The sequence below is a fragment of the Oncorhynchus masou genome, chromosome 21, assembly GCF_036934945.1.
Source record: "Oncorhynchus masou masou isolate Uvic2021 chromosome 21, UVic_Omas_1.1, whole genome shotgun sequence".
NCBI classification, from domain to species: Eukaryota; Metazoa; Chordata; class Actinopteri; order Salmoniformes; family Salmonidae; genus Oncorhynchus; species Oncorhynchus masou.
The window spans coordinates 43,600,148-43,620,451 of NC_088232.1; the positions used below are offsets into that span (position 1 = coordinate 43,600,148).

The 20,304-nt window shown below is 44.7% G+C and overlaps 1 protein-coding gene across 1 annotated transcript in view; it reads left to right on the top strand.

The window, feature by feature from the left end:
- LOC135507512 (protein GREB1-like) overlaps nucleotides 1-20,304 on the top strand; it is a 64,778-nt gene that overhangs the window by 24,115 nt on the left and 20,359 nt on the right. Inside the window, 7 exon segments of the mRNA XM_064927023.1 lie at nucleotides 8,478-8,638; nucleotides 9,268-9,372; nucleotides 9,537-9,713; nucleotides 11,662-11,844; nucleotides 14,174-14,290; nucleotides 14,521-14,646; nucleotides 17,492-17,614. Of these exon segments, the coding sequence (XP_064783095.1) occupies nucleotides 8,485-8,638; nucleotides 9,268-9,372; nucleotides 9,537-9,713; nucleotides 11,662-11,844; nucleotides 14,174-14,290; nucleotides 14,521-14,646; nucleotides 17,492-17,614 (985 nt within the window). The 5' untranslated portion in view covers nucleotides 8,478-8,484.

The following is a 20,304-nucleotide window of genomic DNA, read 5'->3' on the forward strand; positions in this document are numbered from 1 at the left end:
ATTCACAGTGGGTACAACATCTCCAATGCACTTCCTTATAAATTCAGTCACTGCGTATAGGTCGATGTTATTCTCTGAGGCTGACCGGAACATATCCAAGTCAGCGTGATCAAAACAATCTTCAAGCATGGATTCCGATTGGTCAGACCAGCGTTAAATGGTTCTAGTCACTGGTACATCCTGTTTGAGTTTCTGCCTATGAGGCGGTAGAGCAAGATGGCATCGTGGTCGGATTTGCCGAATGGAGGGTGGGGGAGGGATTTGTATGCATTGCAGAACTTAGAGTAGCAGTAGTCGAGTGTATTACCCCCGCGCGTAGTGCAATCAATATGCTGATAGAATTTAGGTAGCCTTGTTCTCAAATTTACTTTGTTAAAATCCCCAGCTACAATAAATGCAGCCTCAGCATATATGGTTTCCAGTTTACATAGAGTCCAGTGAAGTTCCTTTAGGGCCATCTTGGTGTCTGCTTGAGGGGGAATGTTCACAGCTGTAACGATAACTGATGAGAATTCCCATGGAAGGTAATATGGTCGGCATTTGATTGTGAGGAATTCTAGGTCGGGCGAGCAGAAGGACTTGAGTTACTGTATGTTGTTATGATTACACCATGAGTCGTTAATTATGAAGCATACACCCCTGCCCTTCCTCTTCCCAGAGAGGTGTTTATCTCTGTCGGCGTGATGCATAGACAAGCCCGGTTGCTGCACCGATTCCGACAACATATCCTGAGAGAGCTATGTTTCCAGAGAATGTTACAATCTCTGGAAGGCAATCGTTGCTTGAATTTCGTTTACTTTGCTTTCAAAAGACTGGGCATTAGCGGGTAGTATACTCGGGAGCACCTCCAGTGCTGTGTAAGGGCTATTTGACCAAGAAGGAGATTGATGGAGTGCTGTATCAGATGACCTGGCATCCACAATCACCCAACCTCAACCCAATTCAGATGGTTTAGGATGAGTTGGACCACAGAGAGAAGGAAAAGCAGCCAACAAGTGCTCAGCATATGCGGGAACTCCCTTTCAACTCTGTTGGAAAACCATTCCAGGTGAAGCTGGTTGAGGAAAAGTGTGCAAAGCTGTCATCAATACAAAGGGTGGCTACTTTAAAGAATCTCAAATATAAAACATATTTTGATTTGTTTAACAATTTTTTTGGTTACTACACTACATACTATATGTGTTATTTCATAGTTTTGATGTCTTCAGTATTATTCTACAAGGTAGAAAATAGTAAAAAGTTAAGAAAAACCCTTGAATGAGTAGGTGTTTCCAAACCTTTGACTGGTACTGTATGTTAACATGGGCTATTTTTAGAACTTTTCTTCTGGGATGCTTACTTGTTTTTATTCATTTACTGGGAAGCTTTGAAGAAGTAGAAATGCTTATGTTATTTATGTTAGAGCAGGGTGAGCTGCACACAATAGCTGTAGGATCAGCAGAGGCATTCAGTGCAGTTAGAGGGACATAAATTAGTTGACTTACATTGTGTCTACCAATGCCCCTGGTGTATTGTACATTTGTTGTAGCATTATGATGACTCTGCGACACAATGGTATGGATTAACTGAGCTGGGCTTGGGTCATCGATAAGTTATTGTCTCAACGCAGCCTTATAATGCTGTGAAAAGAGAGTTTGGAGAGTTTGTATTTTGTCCTGTTGTTCATTCAATGTAATTGGAGAATCCAGTTTGTTCTAGTAGCCTTTAATAGTTGATTGTAAGATTTGTATTTGATCATGTACAGTGGGGAGAACAAGTATTTGATACACTGCCGATTTTGCAGGTTTTCCTACTTACAAAGCATGTAGAGATCTGTAATTTTTATCATAGGTACACTTCAACTGTAAGAGACGGAATCTAAAACAAAAATCCAGAAAATCAAATTTTATTATTTTTAAGTAATTCATTTGCATTTTATTGAATGACATAAGTATTTGATCACCTACCAACCAGTAAGAATTCCGGCTCTCACAGACCTGTTCGTTTTTCTTTAAGAAGCCCTCCTGTTCTCCACTCATTACCTGTATTAACTGCACCTGTTTGAACTCGTTACCTGTATAAAAGACACCTGTCCACACACTCAATCAAACAGACTCCAACCTCTCCACAATGGCCAAGACCAGAGAGCTGTGTAAGGACATCAGGGATAAGATTGTAGACCTGCACAAGGCTGGGATGGGCTACAGGACAATAAGCAAGCAGCTTGGTGAGAAGGCAACAACTGTTGGCGCAATTATTAGAAAATGGAAGAAGTTCAAGATGACGGTCAATCACCCTCGGTCTGAGGCTCCATGCAAGATCTCACCTCGTGGGGCATCAATGATCATGAGGAAGGTGAGGGATCAGCCCAGAACTATACGGCAGGACCTGGTCAATGACCTGAAGAGAGCTGGGACCACAGTCTCAAAGAAAACCATTAGTAACACACTACGCCGTCATGGATTAAAATCCTGCAGCGCACGCAAGGTCCCCCTGCTCAAGCCGGCGCATGTCCAGGCCCGTCTGAAGTTTGCCAATGACCATCTGAATGATCCAGAGGAGGAATGGTAGAAGGTCATGTGGTCTGATGAGACAAAAATAGAGCTTTTTGGCCTCAACTCCACTCGCCGTGTTTGGAGGAAGAAGAAGGATGAGTGGTGGAAACATCATTCTTTGGGGATGTTTTTCTGCAAAGTGGACAAGACGACTGCACCGTATTGAGGATGGATTGGGGCATGTATCACGAGATCTTGGCCAACAACCTCCTTCCCTCAGTAAGAGCATTGAAGATGGGTTGTGGCTGGGTCTTCCAGCATGACAACGACCCGAAAGACACAGCCAGGGCAACTAAGGAGTGGCTCCGTAAGAAGCATCTCAAGGTCCTGGAGTGGCCTAGCCAGTCCCCAGACCTGAACCCAATAGAAAATCTTTGGAGGGAGCTGAAAGTCCGTATTGCCCAGCGACAGCCCCGAAACCTGAAGGTTCTGGAGAAGGTCTTTATGGAGGAGTGGGCCAAAATCCCTGCTGCAGTGTGTGCAAACCTGGTCAAGAACTACAGTAAACGTATGATCTCTGTAATTGCAAACAGGTTTCTGTACCAAATATTAAGTTCTGCTTTTCTGATGTATCAAATACTTATGTCATGCAATAAAATGCAAATTAATTACTTAAAAATCATACAATGTGATTTTCTGGATTTTTGTTTTACATTCCATCTCTCACAGTTGAAGTTCTTGTTCTCCCCACTGTATATATTTTTGCTGTTTGTACATTGTTTTCAGTTCAAAAATATTGGAGAACTGGTTAATCAATCTACAGTGCCTTGCGAAAGTATTCGGCCCCCTTGAACTTTGTGACCTTTTGCCACATTTCAGGCTTCAAACATAAAGATATAAAACTGTATTTTTTGTGAAGAATCAACAACAAGTGGGACACAATCATGAAGTGGAACGACATTTATTGGATATTTCAAACTTTCTTAACAAATCAAAAACTGAAAAATTGGGCGTGCAAAATTATTCAGCCCCCTTAAGTTAATACTTTGTAGCGCCACCTTTTGCTGCGATTATAGCTGTAAGTCGCTTGGGGTATGTCTCTATCAGTTTTGCACATCGAGAGGCTGAATTTTTTTCCCATTCCTCCTTGCAAAACAGCTCGAGCTCAGTGAGGTTGGATGGAGAGTATTTGTGAACAGCAGTTTTCAGTTCTTTCCACAGATTCTCGATTGGATTCAGGTCTGGACTTTGACTTGGCCATTCTAACACCTGGATATGTTTATTTTTGAACCATTCCATTGTAGATTTTGCTTTATGTTTTGGATCATTGTCTTGTTGGAAGACAAATCTCCATCCCAGTCTCAGGTCTTTTGCAGACCCCATCAGGTTTTCTTCCAGAATGGTCCTGTATTTGGCTCCATCCATCTTCACATTAATTTTAACCATCTTCCCTGTCCCTGCTGATGAAAAGCAGGCCCAAACCATGATGCTGCCACCACCATGTTTGACAGTGGGTATGGTGTGTTCAGGGTGATGAGCTGTGTTGCTTTTACGCCAAACATAACGTTTTGCATTGTTACCAAAAAGTTCAATTTTGGTTTCATCTGACCAGAGCACCTTCTTCCACATGTTTGGTGTGTCTCCCGGGTGGCTTGTGGCAAACTTTAAACAACACTTTTTATGGATATCTTTAAGAAATGGCTTTCTTCTTGCCACTTTTCCATAAAGGCCAGATTTGTGCAATATACGACTGATTGTTGTCCTATGGACAGAGTCTCCCACCTCAGCTGTAGATCTCTGCAGTTCATCCAGAGTGATCATGGGCCTCTTGGCTGCATCTCTGATCAGTCTTCTCCTTGTATGAGCTGAAAGTTTAGAGGGACTGCCAGGTCTTGGTAGATTTGCAGTGATCTGATACTCCTTCCATTTCAATATTATCGCTTGCACAGTGCTCCTTGGGATGTTTAAAGCTTGGGAAATATTTTTGTATCCAAATCCGGCTTTAAACTTCTTCACAACAGTATCTCGGACCTGCCTGGTGTGTTCCTTGTTCTTCATGATGCTCTCTGCGCTGAATAATTTTAACGGACCTCTGAGACTATCACAGTGCAGGTGCATTTATACGGAGACTTGATTGCACACAGGTGGATTGTATTTATCATCATTAGTCATTTAGGTCAACATTGGATCATTCAGAGATCCTCACTGAACTTCTGGAGAGAGTTTGCTGCACTTGAATAATTTTGCACGCCCAATTTTTCAACTCGTGCGGGGACATACCAGTGGAGGAGGAGCGCAAGGTGTTGTGCGCGTATTCGGCCCAAACAAAATGTTGTTCCACTTCATGATTGTGTCCCACTTGTTGTTGATTCTTCACAAAGAAATACAGTTTTATATCTTTATGTTTGAAGCCTGAAATGTGGCAAAAATGTTCAGGTAAAGGGTGAAGGAGTCCTTGAGGGCGGAGGTGAGAATTTGCCCTACATTTCGTCTTCTCTTATGGTAGGCCACCAGCACTGGATATCCATTTTGGATAGATAACTCTTCATGTTGTTGTTTGTTTAGTGTTTGCCAATTTTCCCAGAAGCTGCTAGAGTCTATGGATTCTTCAATTACATTTAATTACAGCTGATTTCTGACATGTTGTTCCTTGTTTTTCTGTAGTGTATTTCTGTGTTTCATTGTATCGCTATAGTGAAGGTGTACCCTCATATTTTCTAGGTCTATATGTTTTTGGCTGGATAGGTTTCTCAATTTCTTCATAAAACCATTTGTCATTGTTGTTAATTTTCTGTTTGACATTTTTTGAGGTTAGAAGACTTGCCTACCAGTTTGCTGTGGCACACCAGCTGAAGTTCGCACCAATGTGGGCAGTAACCCACCAAAAAGAAAATGCCAGCCTGGCGTGGTTTACAGGCTTCGGGTTAAAGCGGCACCCAACGCAATCGTCGTTGAGAAAGCCAGAGGCAACTAGCCTTGCCAGGGCAAGTAGCTTCAACAGAGAACATGTTAGTGCTTCCTTCAACAATGTAGCAGAAGTGCTACAGAGATATCAGTTTGGACAAGGAGACATATGGTATGTCGATGAACCTGGGGTGACCACTGTACATAAACATGACAAAGTGGTAGGCAGACATGGATTCAAAGTAGGTAGGGGTCACTGACCTCTGCTGAAAGGGGAACCCTCGTCACACTGGCCTGTGCTGTCTCGGCCACAGGGAATAGTATACCTCCATATTTTATATTCCCCGTAGCCCAGGCCAGGGCTTTTTCAACTTCCGCGATCATTTCCTGATCAACGGGCCACCTGGCAGCAAAGGAGGGGCAAATCCCTCTGGGTGGATGAAAGCTGTGCACTTTGTTGACTTCCTGAAACATTGGGCATCGCCCACAGCAGAGCCCAGGAATTCCCAGGGCAGAGTAGCTTTTCACAGCAGTAGCCCAGGCCAGGGTGATGATATATGCGATCTTAGACCGGTCGGTGGGAAACGAGGGTTGCAGCTCAAAGGAGAGAGAAGCTTTACAAGCACTTGGATCACCTGGCAAACGCATCTCGAGCATATGAACTTCTCAAAGGAGAAGCCCTGTTTACTCCTTTTGGACAAAACCACAAGTCTCATCTGTCCATTGATGCACTCAATTATGCCAAATAAAATGGCATAATTATGCTGTCATTCCCTGTCTCATTGGCTTCAACCCTTAGACAGGTCTGACCCTCATTTTTAATTTGCACCTTTTAATCCTTCTTCATGAAACTGATCTGAGGCAGAGGTCGACCCTACCGGTTTTAATTTGCACCTTTTCATCCTTCTTCATGAAACTGATCTGAGGCAGAGGTCAACCCTCGGTTTTAATTTGCACATTTTAATGCTTCTTCATGAAACTGATCTGAGGCAGAGGTCAACCCTCGGTTTTAATTCACATTCAAAGTTTTGACCTCTGCGTACCCCAGAGAATGAAAGTGGTTCTTCAAATGAAATGAAACAACATTTTCAGTAGCATTGACAGTGAAAACTGCACCCTCGAGCTGTCAGGTAGCTAGCTAGCTACTGCTACTGAAGTTAGCAAGGCAAATTGAAATAAATTGCACTAATTGGACACAAAAATAATGTTTAAAACCAAGAAAACAATGTAAGTCTACCTTTTCCTCCGTCATCTCTAATTTGAAGAAACTAATTTGAATTGAATAATATCCCAAAAATGATCAACTATCAATATTCAATCTCTATCCAGTACTGTCACCAACTCACCAAGCTTCTCAACACATCGAACCGAGGAGGCCTATGAGCCTTCTAGGTTTTGTATTGATGTCAATGTACCCAGAGGAGGACGGAAGCTAGCTGTCCTCCGGCTACACCTTGGCTCTATCCCAGAGAGTGCTGTTGAAGTTACTATAGACCTTCATTTCAAAACATTTAAATCAATTATTTGGTCACATATGAATATATTTAGTATAGTTTTATCTAAAAAGGATACATTTTTAATGTTTCAAATTTTTTATTTTCATGAAATTTTACTGAGGAGCCTCCACTGCTCATTATTTGGTATTGCTCTGTTCAAGTAGACTGTGATTTTGCTGTGATCTGATAGGGGTGTCAGTGGGCTGACTTGGGTTGAGGTCAGTGATAAAGTAGTCAGCAGTACTACTGCCAAGAGATGAGCTATAGGTACCTACCGTAGGAGTCCCCTTGAAGCCTACCATTGACTATGTGCATACCCAGCGTGCGACAGAGCTGCAGGAGTTGTGACCCGTTTTTATTGGTTATATTGTCGTAGTTGTGCCTATGGGGGAGGGAATGCTGTCACCTCCAAGTAGGTGTTTGTCCCCCTGTGTGTTGGGGGTGTCAGGTTCTTGTCCAGTTCTGGCATTTAGGTCGCCACACACTAGTACATGTCCCTGTTGCCTGGATATGGATGATTTCCCCCTGCAGGATGGAGAAGCTGTCTTCATTAAAGTATGGGGATTCTAATGGGTGGATATAAGTAGCACACAGGTGGACATTTTGATTTGTTGAGATAATTTCCTTCCTTTTGTAAAATGTTCTTCTTTGATGAATTTAATAGAGTGGGTTAGGTCTGCTCTATTACAAATGAGCACACCCCCTTAGTTCATTCCCTGTTTCACACCTGGTAGTTTGGTGGATGGGACTACCAGCTCTCTGTAACTTAGAGGGCAACCAGTGGGTCCATCTCCTCTATACCTCGATCTCTCTCTCTCCCCACCTTTCAATTCAAAGGGCTTTATTGGCATGGGAAACATGTTTATATTGCCAAAGCAAGTGAAATGGATAAACAGAAGTGAAATAAACAATAAAAAGTGAACAGCAAATATTACCATCACACAAGTTCCAAAAGGAAAAATAAATGTCAAAGACATTACTGTGTTGTAGCGATGTACAAATAGTTAAAGCACTAAAGGGAAAATAAATAAGGTGCTAATCTCTCTAGTTCCCTAATCATATTCACTGATAGGGGAACTGGAAGTTTGAGTCGTTTTGCTCTGTCTCTTCCTATGTTTTACTGAAGGAACCAATCAACTGTCACTTTCAGGAAGTTTTCTTCACAGCATTGTCAATATATCTAACAAAGAAAATCACATGAAGAAAAGGCCCATTTATTTGACGTGTTTAGAATGTTTGTTTTTTATCCTTTCTTTCTTTCTGGGTTCAGTTTCTTAAAGATATTTTGCTTCTGGCTCTGCTCTTTGTGTCTGTCTCATGATGCTCTACTGACCTGAAAGGGAAGTTGTCCAGCATGAGTTTTAGTCACTGGCTCACCTTCTCACCCTGTCACAGTATTGATAGGGGGACATATGACATGCCACAAACGTTGCCCTCGGTGACAGATGAAGTGAGAACAGTGCCATATGTATTATTGAGATGACTCTGGATGAGTGTGATCGTGTGTGTGTGTGTGCGTGTGTGTAGGAGGGTTATGTTAAGCTGTTATCAGTAATGAACAAGGTCATGTTGAACTGGTGTGTGTTTAATCCTGTGTGTGTAGGAGTGCGATGGGGAACTCGTATGCAGGCCAGTTGAGGACCACACGTTTTGAGGAGGTGCTTCGTAACTCCATCGAGGCTTCTCTCCGCTCCAACACTGTGGTGCCACGGCCTGTCTTCTCCCAGCTCTACCTGGAGGCAGAGCAGCCAACCCTGCACAACGGTGCGTGTGTAGGTGTCTGTATGTGTGTTTGTGTATGTATGTGTGTTTGTGTGTGTGTGTGTGTGTGTGTGTGTGTGTGTGTGTGTGTGTGTGTGTGTGTGTGTGTGTGTGTGTGTGTGTGTGTGTGTGTGTGTGTGTGTGTGTGTGTGTGTGTGTGTGTGTGTGTGTGTGTGTGTGTGTGTGTGTGTGTGTGTGTGTGTGTGTGTGTGTGTGTGTGTGTGTGTGTGTGTGTGTGTGTGTGTGTGTGTGTGTGTGTGTGTTGTGTGTGTGTGTGTGTGTGTGTGTGTGTGTGTGTGCGTGTGTGTGTGTGTGTGTGTGTGTGTGTGTGTGTGTGTGTGTGTGTGTGTGTGTGTGTGTGTGTGTGTGTGTGTGTGTGTGTGTGTGTGTGTTGCATGTGTTTGTTTCTGTATATGTGTGCCACAGGAGGTTGTTGGCACCATAATTGTCTAGGACGAGCTTGTGGTAATGACTGGGGCAGAATAGGTGCAATGGTATCAAATAGATCAAACAAATGGTTTGATGCCATTCCATTTGCTCTGTTCCAGCAATTATTAGCAGCCTCCCCTGGTGTGCGCACTTGTGTGTGAGTGTGTTATAACACTCTGTAATGAGCGTGTGTGTGTCAGTAGGCCGGGTAGAGAATGAGGATGAGGAGGAAGACGGCTCAGAGTCCAACAGCCCTCCCGTCCCGTACAAGATGAAGCCCACCCCAGAGGGATGCTGCACGACGGACGGTACGAACACACGGTTCCCTCAGCTCCACCCCCCCACTGTCTTACACTGCCTGGCCTGCATACTGTCTGGAAGAAAGTGATCTCTGTCTGTCTGGTTACAGGTCAGGGTATCACTGTTTAACAGTTTGTGTGTGCATGCGTGTGGGTGTGTGTGTCCTTCTCAGGATTCTGCCAGGCGAGTAGAGACCTGCGTCTATCCTCCCTGGTGTCAGAGCCTCAAGACGTGCCCCCAGGATTCCAGCTGGTAGGGGCCTTGTCTGCAGGCGCACCAGACACCCTGCTGGTGTGTGCAGTCGACCACAGGTTCCTGCCCGATGAACGGGGATGCAACTCACTGCTGGGTGAGACACACACACACACACAAATATATAAAGCCCAGTCTGTAGCAGGGCTAGGCAACCCCTGGTCCAGCAGAAAGGAAAAGAAAGGTTAAAGGTGAGAGGATAGACAGGGAGAAAGAGATTGAAGAGATTGAGAAAGAGTGGCGGTGGAGTGAGGTTTGCAGTTAGATGGATGGACAGAGGGAGAGTGGGGTTAGCAGCAGCTACAATGAGAGGGAGAGTGGGGTTGGCAGCAGCTACAATGAGAGAGGAAGAGTGGGGTTAGCAGCAGCTACAATTGGAGAGGGTGAGGGGTTGGCAGCAGCTACAATGAGAGAGGGAGAGTGGGGTTAGCAGCAGCTACAATGAGAGAGGAAGAGTGGGGTTAGCAGCAGCTACAATGAGAGAGGGAGAGTGGGGTTGGCAGCAGCTACAATGAGAGAGGGAGAGTGGTGTTGGCAGCAGCTACAATGAGAGGGAGAGTGGGGTTGGCAGCAGCTACAATGAGAGAGGGAGAGTGGGGTTGGCAGCAGCTACAATGAGAGGGAGAGTTGGGTTGGCAGCAGCTACAATGAGAGAGGAAGAGTGGGGTTGGCAGCAGCTACAATGAGAGAGGGAGAGTGGGGTTGGCAGCAGCTACAATGAGAGAGGGAGAGTGGGGTTGGCAGCAGCTACAATGAGAGGGAGAGTTGGGTTGGCAGCAGCTACAATGAGAGAGGAAGAGTGGGGTTGGCAGCAGCTACAATGAGAGAGGGAAAGTGGGGTTAGCAGCAGCTACAATGAGAGAGGGAGAGTGGGGTTGGCAGCAGCTACAATGAGAGAGGGGGAGTGGGGTTGGCAGCAGCTACAATGAGAGGGAGAGTTGGGTTGGCAGCAGCTACAATGAGAGAGGGAGAGTGGGGTTAGCAGCAGCTACAATGAGAGAGGGAGACTGGGGTTAGCAGCAGCTACAATGAGAGAGGGAGAGTGGGGTTAGCAGCAGCTACAATGAGAGAGGGAGACTGGGGTTAGCAGCAGCTACAATGAGAGGGAGACTGGGGTTAGCAGCAGCTACAATGAGAGAGGGAGACTGGGGTTAGCAGCAGCTACAATGAGAGGGAGACTGGGGTTAGCAGCAGCTACAATGAGAGAGGGAGACTGGGGTTGGCAGCAGCTACAATGAGAGAGGGAGAGTTGGGTTAGCAGCAGCTACAATGAGGATACGAGTTGGGTTAGCAGCAGCTACAATGAGAGAGGGAGAGTTGGGTTGGCAGCAGCTACAATGAGAGAGGGAGACCGGGGTTAGCAGCAGCTACAATTAGAGAGGGAGAGTTGGGTTGGCAGCAGCTACAATGAGAGAGGGAGAGTTGGGTTGGCAGCAGCTACAATGAGAGAGGGAGAGTGGGGTTGGCAGCAGCTACAATGAGAGAGGGAGACGGGTTAGCAGCAGCTACAATGAGAGAGGGAGAGTGGGGTTTGCAGCAGCTACAATTAGAGAGGGAGAGTGGGGGCTGGAAATGGAATGGGACTGAGTGATGGATTGAGGAAGCTTATATGAAAGAGGCAGAGAGACAAAAAGTAAGAAAGAGTGAATGACAGGGAAAGAGAGAGAGAGTCTATAGAGAACAGCGTCAGGGTACCTGACTGCAGTCACACACACATTATTAGTCCCTCTACCTGGGCTCTACTACACACATACACACACACATTATTAGTCCCTCTACCTGGGCTCTGCTACACACATACACACACACATTATTAGTCCCTCTACCTGGGCTCTGCTACACACACACACACACACACACACACACAAACACACACACCCGGAACACCAACCCACAGCCCAGCTGTAACCATGGAAAAATCATCACTCACACACTCTTTCTCTTGCTACGGGAGAAAAGGGTTACTGTTACTCCACTGAGTCACCACATGATACACACACACAAACACACACACACTGACCCAGTGTTTGTGTGGTCATCCTCAGGGTTCTCGGGGAACTGTATAGGCTGTGGAGAGAAGGGTTTTCGCTACTTCACAGAATTCTCCAACCACATCAACCTGAAGCTGAGCACCCAGCCCAAGAAACAGAAGCACTTAAAGTACCATCTGTACAGGAACAACCAGGGACAGCTGGTCAGAGGGGCTTCTATCTGCTGGAAGGGCCTCGGTAAGACAGCAGGGGGATCCTCTGCATTAACTGCAGACTCGTACATTTCCTCAGTGAAAACAATATACTTCATTTTTTCAACCTTTAGACAAGTCAGTTAAGAACAAATTGCTTTTTACAATGATGGCCTATCCCTGCCAAACCCTAACCTAACCCGTACAATGCTGGGCTAATTGTGCAACGCCCTATGGGACTCCAAATCCCGTCCGGTTGTAATACAGCCTGGAATCAAACCAGGGCCTGTAGTGACGCCTCTAGCACTGAGATGTAGTGCCCTAGACCACTGCGCCACTTAGGAGCTGAGCAAATTTCAAATAGGCTTTTTACCAAATGACTGTACGACCGACCACGTATTCACCCTGCACACGCTAATTGCACAAGTAAACAAACCAAAATAAAGGCAAAGTCTTCTCATGCTTTGTGGATTTCTAAATAAGCTTTTGACTCAATTTGGCTCAAGGGTCTGCTATACAAATTGATGGAAAGGGGTGTTGGGGGGGAAAACATACAACATTATAAAATCCATGTACATAAACAACAAGTATGTGATTAAAAATGGCAGAAAACAAACATTTCTTTCCACAGGGCCGTGGGGTGAGACAGGGATGCATCTTAAACCCCACCCTCTTCAGCATATGTATTAATGAATTGGAAAGAGCACTAGAACAGTCTGCAGCACCCGGCCCAGACCTGGGCCCTGAGAGTAAATCTTAGTTTGACAAAAATAATTGAGACTTTGCATGCAGAATTCTGCAAAAATATCCTCTGTGTACAACAGCAAATTATGCATGCATAGTAGATTTAAGCTGATACCTGCTAATTATCAAAATCCAGAAAATAGCCATTTCATTTTACAAACACCTAAATGGAAGCGATTCCCAAACCTTCCATAACAAAGTCATCACCTACAGAGAAATTAACCTGGAGAAGAGATCCCTAAGCAAGCTGGTGTGGGGGCTCTGTTCACACAAGCCCCAGGACAGCAACACAATTAGACCCAACCAAAACATGAGAAAACAAAAAGATAATTACTTGACACATTGGAAAGAATTAACAAAAACACTGAGAAAACTAGAATGCTATTTAGCCCTAAACAGAGAGTACACAGTGGCAGAATACCTGACCACTGTGACTGACCCAAATTTAAGGGGAACGTTTGACTATGTACAGACTCAGTGAGCATAGCCTTGCTATTGAGAAAGGCTGCCATAGGCAGACCTGGCTATCAAGAGAAGACAGGCTATGTGCTCTGCCCACAACATGAGGTGGAACCTGAGCTGCACTTCCTAACCTCCTACCAAATCTATGGCCATATTAGAGACACATATTCCCTTCAGATTACACAGACCCACAAATAATTTGAAAAGGGCAACCTTGAAGTGAAGAACAAACACCATTGTAAATACATCCCATATTTATGATGATTTATTTATCTTTAACTATTTGCACATCGCTGCAACACTGTATATAGACATAATATGGCATTTGAAATATCTTTATTCTTTTGGAACTTCTTTGAGTGTAATGTTTACTGTTCATTTTATTGTTTATTTCACTATTGTTTATTATCTATTTCACTTGCTTTGGCAATGTAAACATATGTTTCCCATGCCAATAACGCCCCTTGAATTGAGAGAGAGAGAGATTAGAGAGAGAGAGAGCGAGAGATTAGAGAGAGAGAGATTAGAGAGAGAGAGTGAGAGAGAGACAGAGAGAGATTAGAGAGATTAGAGAGAGAGAGAGAGATTAGAGAGAGAGAGATTGGAGAGAGAGAGATAAGAGAGAGAGATTAGAGAGAGATAAGAGAGAGAGAAGAGAGAGAGAGATATTAGAGAGAGAGAGAGAGTTTATATCAGTGGTTAACGCTCTCCTGTGTTTCTATGCTGTAATTTTGTAGACAGGGTTTGTCTGGGGGAGGTGTATTTAGGAGGGGAGGGATCTGTGACCCTACCTGTCTTTACAGGTGTGGAGGGCAGAGGTCTGGGGTCAGGGTTTAGGACGGGGGTCAGAGGGTAAATAGGAGTCAGAGCCTGTGGCTAGACTTACTGTGTTACTGATTAAGCCTGTGATGTTTCACAGGACAGAGCCAGTTAGTCCAGCTACATGCTGGGCAGTATTATGCTCCCTGACTGAACAGGAAGGGGGTTTAGGATGAGTTTCAGAGCGACAGTACAGTAACTACAGTAGAGTCTACATTAACACGTTAGTACCGTTTACATTATAATCACTGGAGTGACTCTAGTGCTCTTATTGGAAGAAAAAAAAAACATTAGTTCTCTCAAATTAGTATTGTGTGTTGTATTGTATTCTGTCGATTCTGTCTTTTCAGAGAGCAGAGGGAGACAGACAGTGCCCAACGCCTCTGACGGGCATGTAACCTCAGACGATCACTTCCCCAACCCAGCAGTCACCGCTCACCCTGCACACACACCCGGGAACTACACAGGTACACACACACACAAATACACACACATACTCACAGGCATACCCACACACACACACATACCGTGCACACACTCACATAAATCCCCCCTTCACACACACACACACACACACACACACACACACACACACACACACACACACACACACACACACACACACACACACACACACACACACACACTATGTAAGTGTCTGCTAGATTACCATTGTTGTTGTTTTTCGCTCCTCTAGCCAGTTTCCCATTAGAGCCCATTGCCCCCCCTCCCCTGGGCAACGGGAGCCACATCCCCCTATCCCAGAATCCTCTGCCCCAGACTCCCATACTGTCAAAAGGACCTGGGAGACCCACAGTTATAGGTAACCCGTGTGTGTGTGTGTGTGTGTGTGTGTGTGTGTGTGTGTGTGTGTGTGTGTGTGTGTGTGTGTGTGTGTGTGTGTGTGTGTGTGTGTGTGTGTGTGTGTGTGTGTGTGTGTGTGTGTGTGTGTGTGTGTGTATGTGTGTGTGTGTGCATGCAGACGTGTCGTGCGTGTGTTTCTATACTTGTATGCATGTTTGTTTATGTATCATTATGAAGGCGTACAACATAGATTGACATATTCATTCTAGAATCTCTATGGGGTAGGAAGCATGCCTTTAAATGTGTGTGTTATCATTGTAGCCTCCCCTCCCCTTTCTCTCATCTTCCCACCTCCCCCTGAAAGGGAGAGCTTCTGTGTTTTATCAGTCTAAAGTACCCAGTAGGAGACGGCTGTATTGTGTGCGTGGGCCCCTGTTGTTACGACCCCTTTCATTCAGCAACACTTCCCCACTAAAAGTCTACCTCTCTCTTTTCTCTGACTCTTCCTCCCTCTATCCCTGAGCTCAAAATAAAAGCAGGGCAGTAAAATGTATTTATCTTTCAATTCAATTCAATTCAAAGGGCTTTATTGGCATGGGAAACATGTTTACATTGCCAAAGCAAGTGGAATAGATAATAAACAAAAGTGAAATAAACAATCAGAAATGAACAGTAAATATTACAATGACAAAAGTTTCAAAATAATAGACTTTCTCTCTTTCTTTTTCCCTCTCTCTTTCCCTCTCTCTCTTTCCCTCTTTTTCTCTTTCCCCCTCTCTCTTTCCCTCACTCTCTCTTTCCCTCACTCTCTTTCCCCCTCTCTCTTTCCCTCTCTCTTTCCCTCTCTCTCTTTCCCTCACTCTCTCTTTCCCTCACTCTCTCTTTCCCTCTTTCTCTTTTTCCCTCTCTCTCTTTCCCTCACTCTCTCTTTCCATCTCTCTCTTTCTCTCTTTCCCCCTCTCTCTTTCCCTCACTCTCTCTTTCCATCACTCTCTTTCCCCCTCTCTCTTTCCCTCTTTCTCTCTTTCCCCCTCTCTCTTTCCCTCACTCTCTCTTTCCGTCTCTCTCTCTCTTTCTCTCTTTCCCCCTCTCTCTTTCCCTCACTCTCTCTTTCCGTCTCTCTCTCTTTCCCTCACTCTCTCTTTCTCTCTTTCCCTCTCTCTCTCTTTCCCTCACTCTCTCTTTCCCTCTCTCTCTTTCCCTCACTCTCTCTTTCCCTCACTCTCTCTTTCCCTCTCTTTCCCTCTCTCTCTTTCCCTCACTCTCTCTTTCCCTCACTCTCTCTTTCCCTCCCTCTCTCTTTCCCTCTCTCTCTTTCCCTCACTCTCTTTCCCTCACTCTCTCTTTCCCTCTTTCTCTCTTTCCCTCTCTCTCTTTCCCTCACTCTCTCTCTTTCCCTCTTTCTCTCTTTCCCTCACTCTCTCTTTCCCTCACTCTCTCTTTCCCTCTTTCTCTCTTTCCCCCTCTCTCTTTCCCTCTCTCTCTCTTTCCGTCTCTCTCTCTCTTTCCCTCACTCTCTCTTTCTCTCTTTCCCCCTCTCTCTTTCCCTCACTCTCTCTTTCCATCTCTCTCTCTCTTTCCCTCACTCTCTCTTTCCCTCTTTCTCTCTTTCCCCCTCTCTCTTTCCCTCTCTCTCTTTCCCTCACTCTCTCTTTCCCTCACTCTCTCTTTCCCTCTCTCTCTTTTCCTCTCTCTTTCCCTCTCTCTCTTTCCCTCACTCTCTCTTTCCCTCTTTCTCTCTTTCCTGTGTGGCTCAGTCGGTAGAGCATGGCGCTTGCAACGCCCTCTCTCCCGCTCATATGTAAAAGTTCCCTCGACTTGTCTCTCTTTGGACAAAAGCCTGCTAAATGGGATATATTATTATATTATTATTATTTCCCTCTCTCTCTTTCCCTCACTCTCTCTTTCCCTCTTTCTCTCTTTCCCTCACTCTCTCTTTCCCTCACTCTCTGTTTCCCTCACTCTCTCTTTCCCTCTTTCTCTCTTTCCCCCTCTCTCTTTCCGTCTCTCTCTCTCTTTCCCTCACTCTCTCTTTCTCTCTTTCCACCTCTCTCTTTCCCTCACTCTCTCTTTCCGTCTCTCTCTATCTTTCCCTCACTCTCTCTTTCTCTCTTTCCCACTCTCTCTTTCCGTCTCTCTCTCTTTCCCTCACTCTCACTTTCTCTCTTTCCCCCTCTCTCTTTCCGTCTCTCTCTCTTTCTGGCCGTCTCATTCTCAGTCTTAGTTGTAAAGTTGAAGGTTTCCTTCCTGCCACTCTGGGTTTGATAGGGGTGTTTCAACACGTGGGCCCTTTGGTCTTTGTCTCTGTTGCTGCATAAGAAGAGAGCAGGCAGAGTGGTGAGGGAAGACAGCATGTATAGAGGGGAAGAGGAGGAGCTGGTTAATGTATAACAAAGACCATGCTATCTTTATGATCAACACTGAGCTACAGTTATACTGCAGTGGCTGGCTGGCTGACTGGCTGGTTGACTGATTGGCTGGCTGGCTGGCTGGTTGATTGATTGGCTGGCTGGCTGGTTGACTGACTGGCTGGTTGACTGATTGGCTGGCGGGCTGGTTGACTGGCTGGTTGATTGATTGGCTTGCTGGCTGGTTGACTGACTGGCTGGCTGGCTGGTTGACTGGCTAGCTGGTTGACTGGCTGGCTGGCTGGTTGGTTGGTTGACAGGTTGGCTGATCTGTTGGATAAAAGTAGTATAAATGAATGAACAAAAAAACAATGAAACAAAGTGAAACAGAATTTAGGGTGCCGTATGATATAATGAATGAATGTCAGCTGTTCTTCAAGAGGACATCATTCTGTGCTTTCTGAAATGTCCCCCACGCCCAATACATACATAATAATGTGTTGCTTGTCCTGTCAGGTACACTCAATACGGGACCGCCTAAAAAGAGACACAAAGGCTGGTCTTCTGCTGGGGCTGAGACTGCTGTGAAGACCCCCCTATCTTCCTCTTCCTCATCACTCACCAATTGGACCAAACCAGGTAGGAGAGCTCAGAGAGAGAGAGGGAGAGCTTGTGTGTGTGTGTGCGTGTGCGTGTGCGTGTGCGTGTGTGTGTGTGTGAGTCCTCTACAGGGTGTAATTACCACTGTATCACTCTTCTACAGGGTGTAGTTACCACTGTATCAGTCTTCTACAGGGTGTAGTTACCACTGAATCAGTCTTCTACAGGGTGTAGTTACCACTGAATCAGTCTTCTACAGGGTGTAGTTACCACTGAATCAGTCTTCTACAGGGTGTAGTTACCACTGAATCAGTCTTCTACAGGGTGTAGTTACCACTGAAGTTACCACTGTACCAGTCTTCTACAGGGTGTAGTTACCACTGAATCAGTCTTCTACAGGGTGTAGTTACCACTGAATCAGTCTTCTACAGGGTGTAGTTACCACTGTATCAGTCTTCTACAGGGTGTAGTTACCACTGAATCAGTCTTCTACAGGGTGTAATTACCACTGTATCAGTCTTCTACAGGGTGTAGTTACCACTGAATCAGTCTTCTACAGGGTGTAATTACCACTGATTCAGTCTTCTACAGGGTGTAGTTACCACTGTATCAGTCTTCTACAGGGTGTAGTTACCACTGAATCAGTCTTCTACAGGGTGTAATTACCACTGTATCAGTCTTCTACAGGGTGTAGTTACCACTGAATCACTCTTCTTCAGGGTGTAGTTACCACTGTACCAGTCTTCTACAGGTCTTTATCTTCCTCTCTTCCCTCCGCCTCTCTTACCTCGTCTTTATCCTCCTCTCTTCCCTCCTCCTCTCTTACCTCGTCTTTATCCTCCTCTCTTCCCTCCTCCTCTCTTCCCTCGTCTTTATCCTCCTCTCTTCCCTCCTCCTCTCTTACCTCGTCTCTATCCTCCTCTCTTCTCTCCGCCTCTCTTACCTCGTCTTTATCCTCCTCTCTTCCCTCCTCCTCTCTTACCTCGTCTTTATCCTCCTCTCTTACCTCGTCTTTATCCTCCTCTCTTCCCTCCGCCTCTCTTACCTCGTCTTTATCCTCCTCTCTTCCCTCCTCCTCTCTTACCTCGTCTTTATCCTCTCTTCCCTCCTCCTCTCTTACCTCGTCTTTATCCTCCTCTCTTCCCTCCTCCTCTCTTACCTCATCTTTATCCTCCTCTCTTCCCTCCTCCTCTCTTACCTCATCTTTATCTTCCTCTCTTACCTCCTCCTCTCTTACCTCGTCTTTATCTTCCTCTCTTACCACGTCTTTCTCCTCTTCTGTTTCTTTTACTTCTATTCCACAGACTCCTCTTCTTCTTTCTTTTACTTTTCTTTTTTTATATAATTATTTATTACAAAAAACACAAGGAAGAGATAACATTAGCATGTCTAGGACACGCGTTCCGCTAACGGAATACCCATAGTGTCCGATTTTTAAAATGTTTTACAGCGAAAACATATATTTATGTTAGATCACCACCAAATCCCCAAAAACACACAGCCATTTTTCTCATTCAAAGATAGTCACAAAAGCTGAATTAGAGATAAAATTAATTACTACCTTTGATAATCTTCATCAGATGACACTCATAGGACATCATGTTACACAATACATTTATGTTTTGTTCGATAATATGCATATTTATATCCACAAATCTCAGTTTACATTGGCGCCATGTTCAGAAATGCCTCCAAAATATCCGGAATAATTGCAGAGAGCTACGCCAGATAACAGAAATACTCATCATAAACTTTGACGAAAGATACATGTTTTACATATAATTAAAGTTACACCTCTTCTTAATGCAACCACTGTGTCAGATTTGTTTTAAACTTTACGAAAAAAGCATACCGTGCAATAATCTGAGATGGCGCTCAGAAGTAACAATATTTCTCCGCCATTTTGGAGTCAACAGAAATACGAAATTACATCATAAATATTCCCTTACCTTTGATGATCTTTCAGCAGAATGCAGTGCCCAGAATTCTAGTTCCGCAAAACAATAAATTGTTTTGTTCGATAATGTCCATTACTAGTGTCCAATTAGCTACTTTTGCTAGCACGTTTAGTTCACATGTCCAAAAGCTGGCGCTGGTCCAGGCGAACTCGGACAAAAACTTCAAAAAGTTATATTCCAGGTCGAATAAACTGGCCAAACTAAGTAGAGAATCAATCTTCAGGATGTTATTATCATATATATCCAACAACGTTCCAACCGGAGCATTCGTTTTTGTCTACAGAGTAATGGAACGCATGGCGATATAATAAGTACTGCGCGTAACTAGGAACTGGCATTCTGTCAGACCACTGACTCAAATAGCTGCCACCCGGTCCCACATCACACTAGAGGCTTCATTGCACGTTCTACTGACTGTTGACATCTAGTGGAAGGCGTAGGAAGTGCGGATCCATATCAGATCAGATCCATATCTTACTGGGATGTGAATAGGCGATGAGTTGAAAATAAACCAGCCCCAGAATTTCCACTTCCAGTTTGGAAGTTTGCCTGCCCTATGAGTTCTGTTATACTCACAGATATAATTCAAACAGTTTAAGAAACTTCCGAGTGTGTTCTTTCCAATAGTAATAATAATATGCATATATTAGCATCTGGGACAGAGTAGGAGACAGTTCACTATGGGCACGCAATTCATCCAAAGTGAACATGCTGCCCCCTATCCCTAAAAAGGTCAAGTGTTAGAACATGAAGGACAAACAATACAGCATC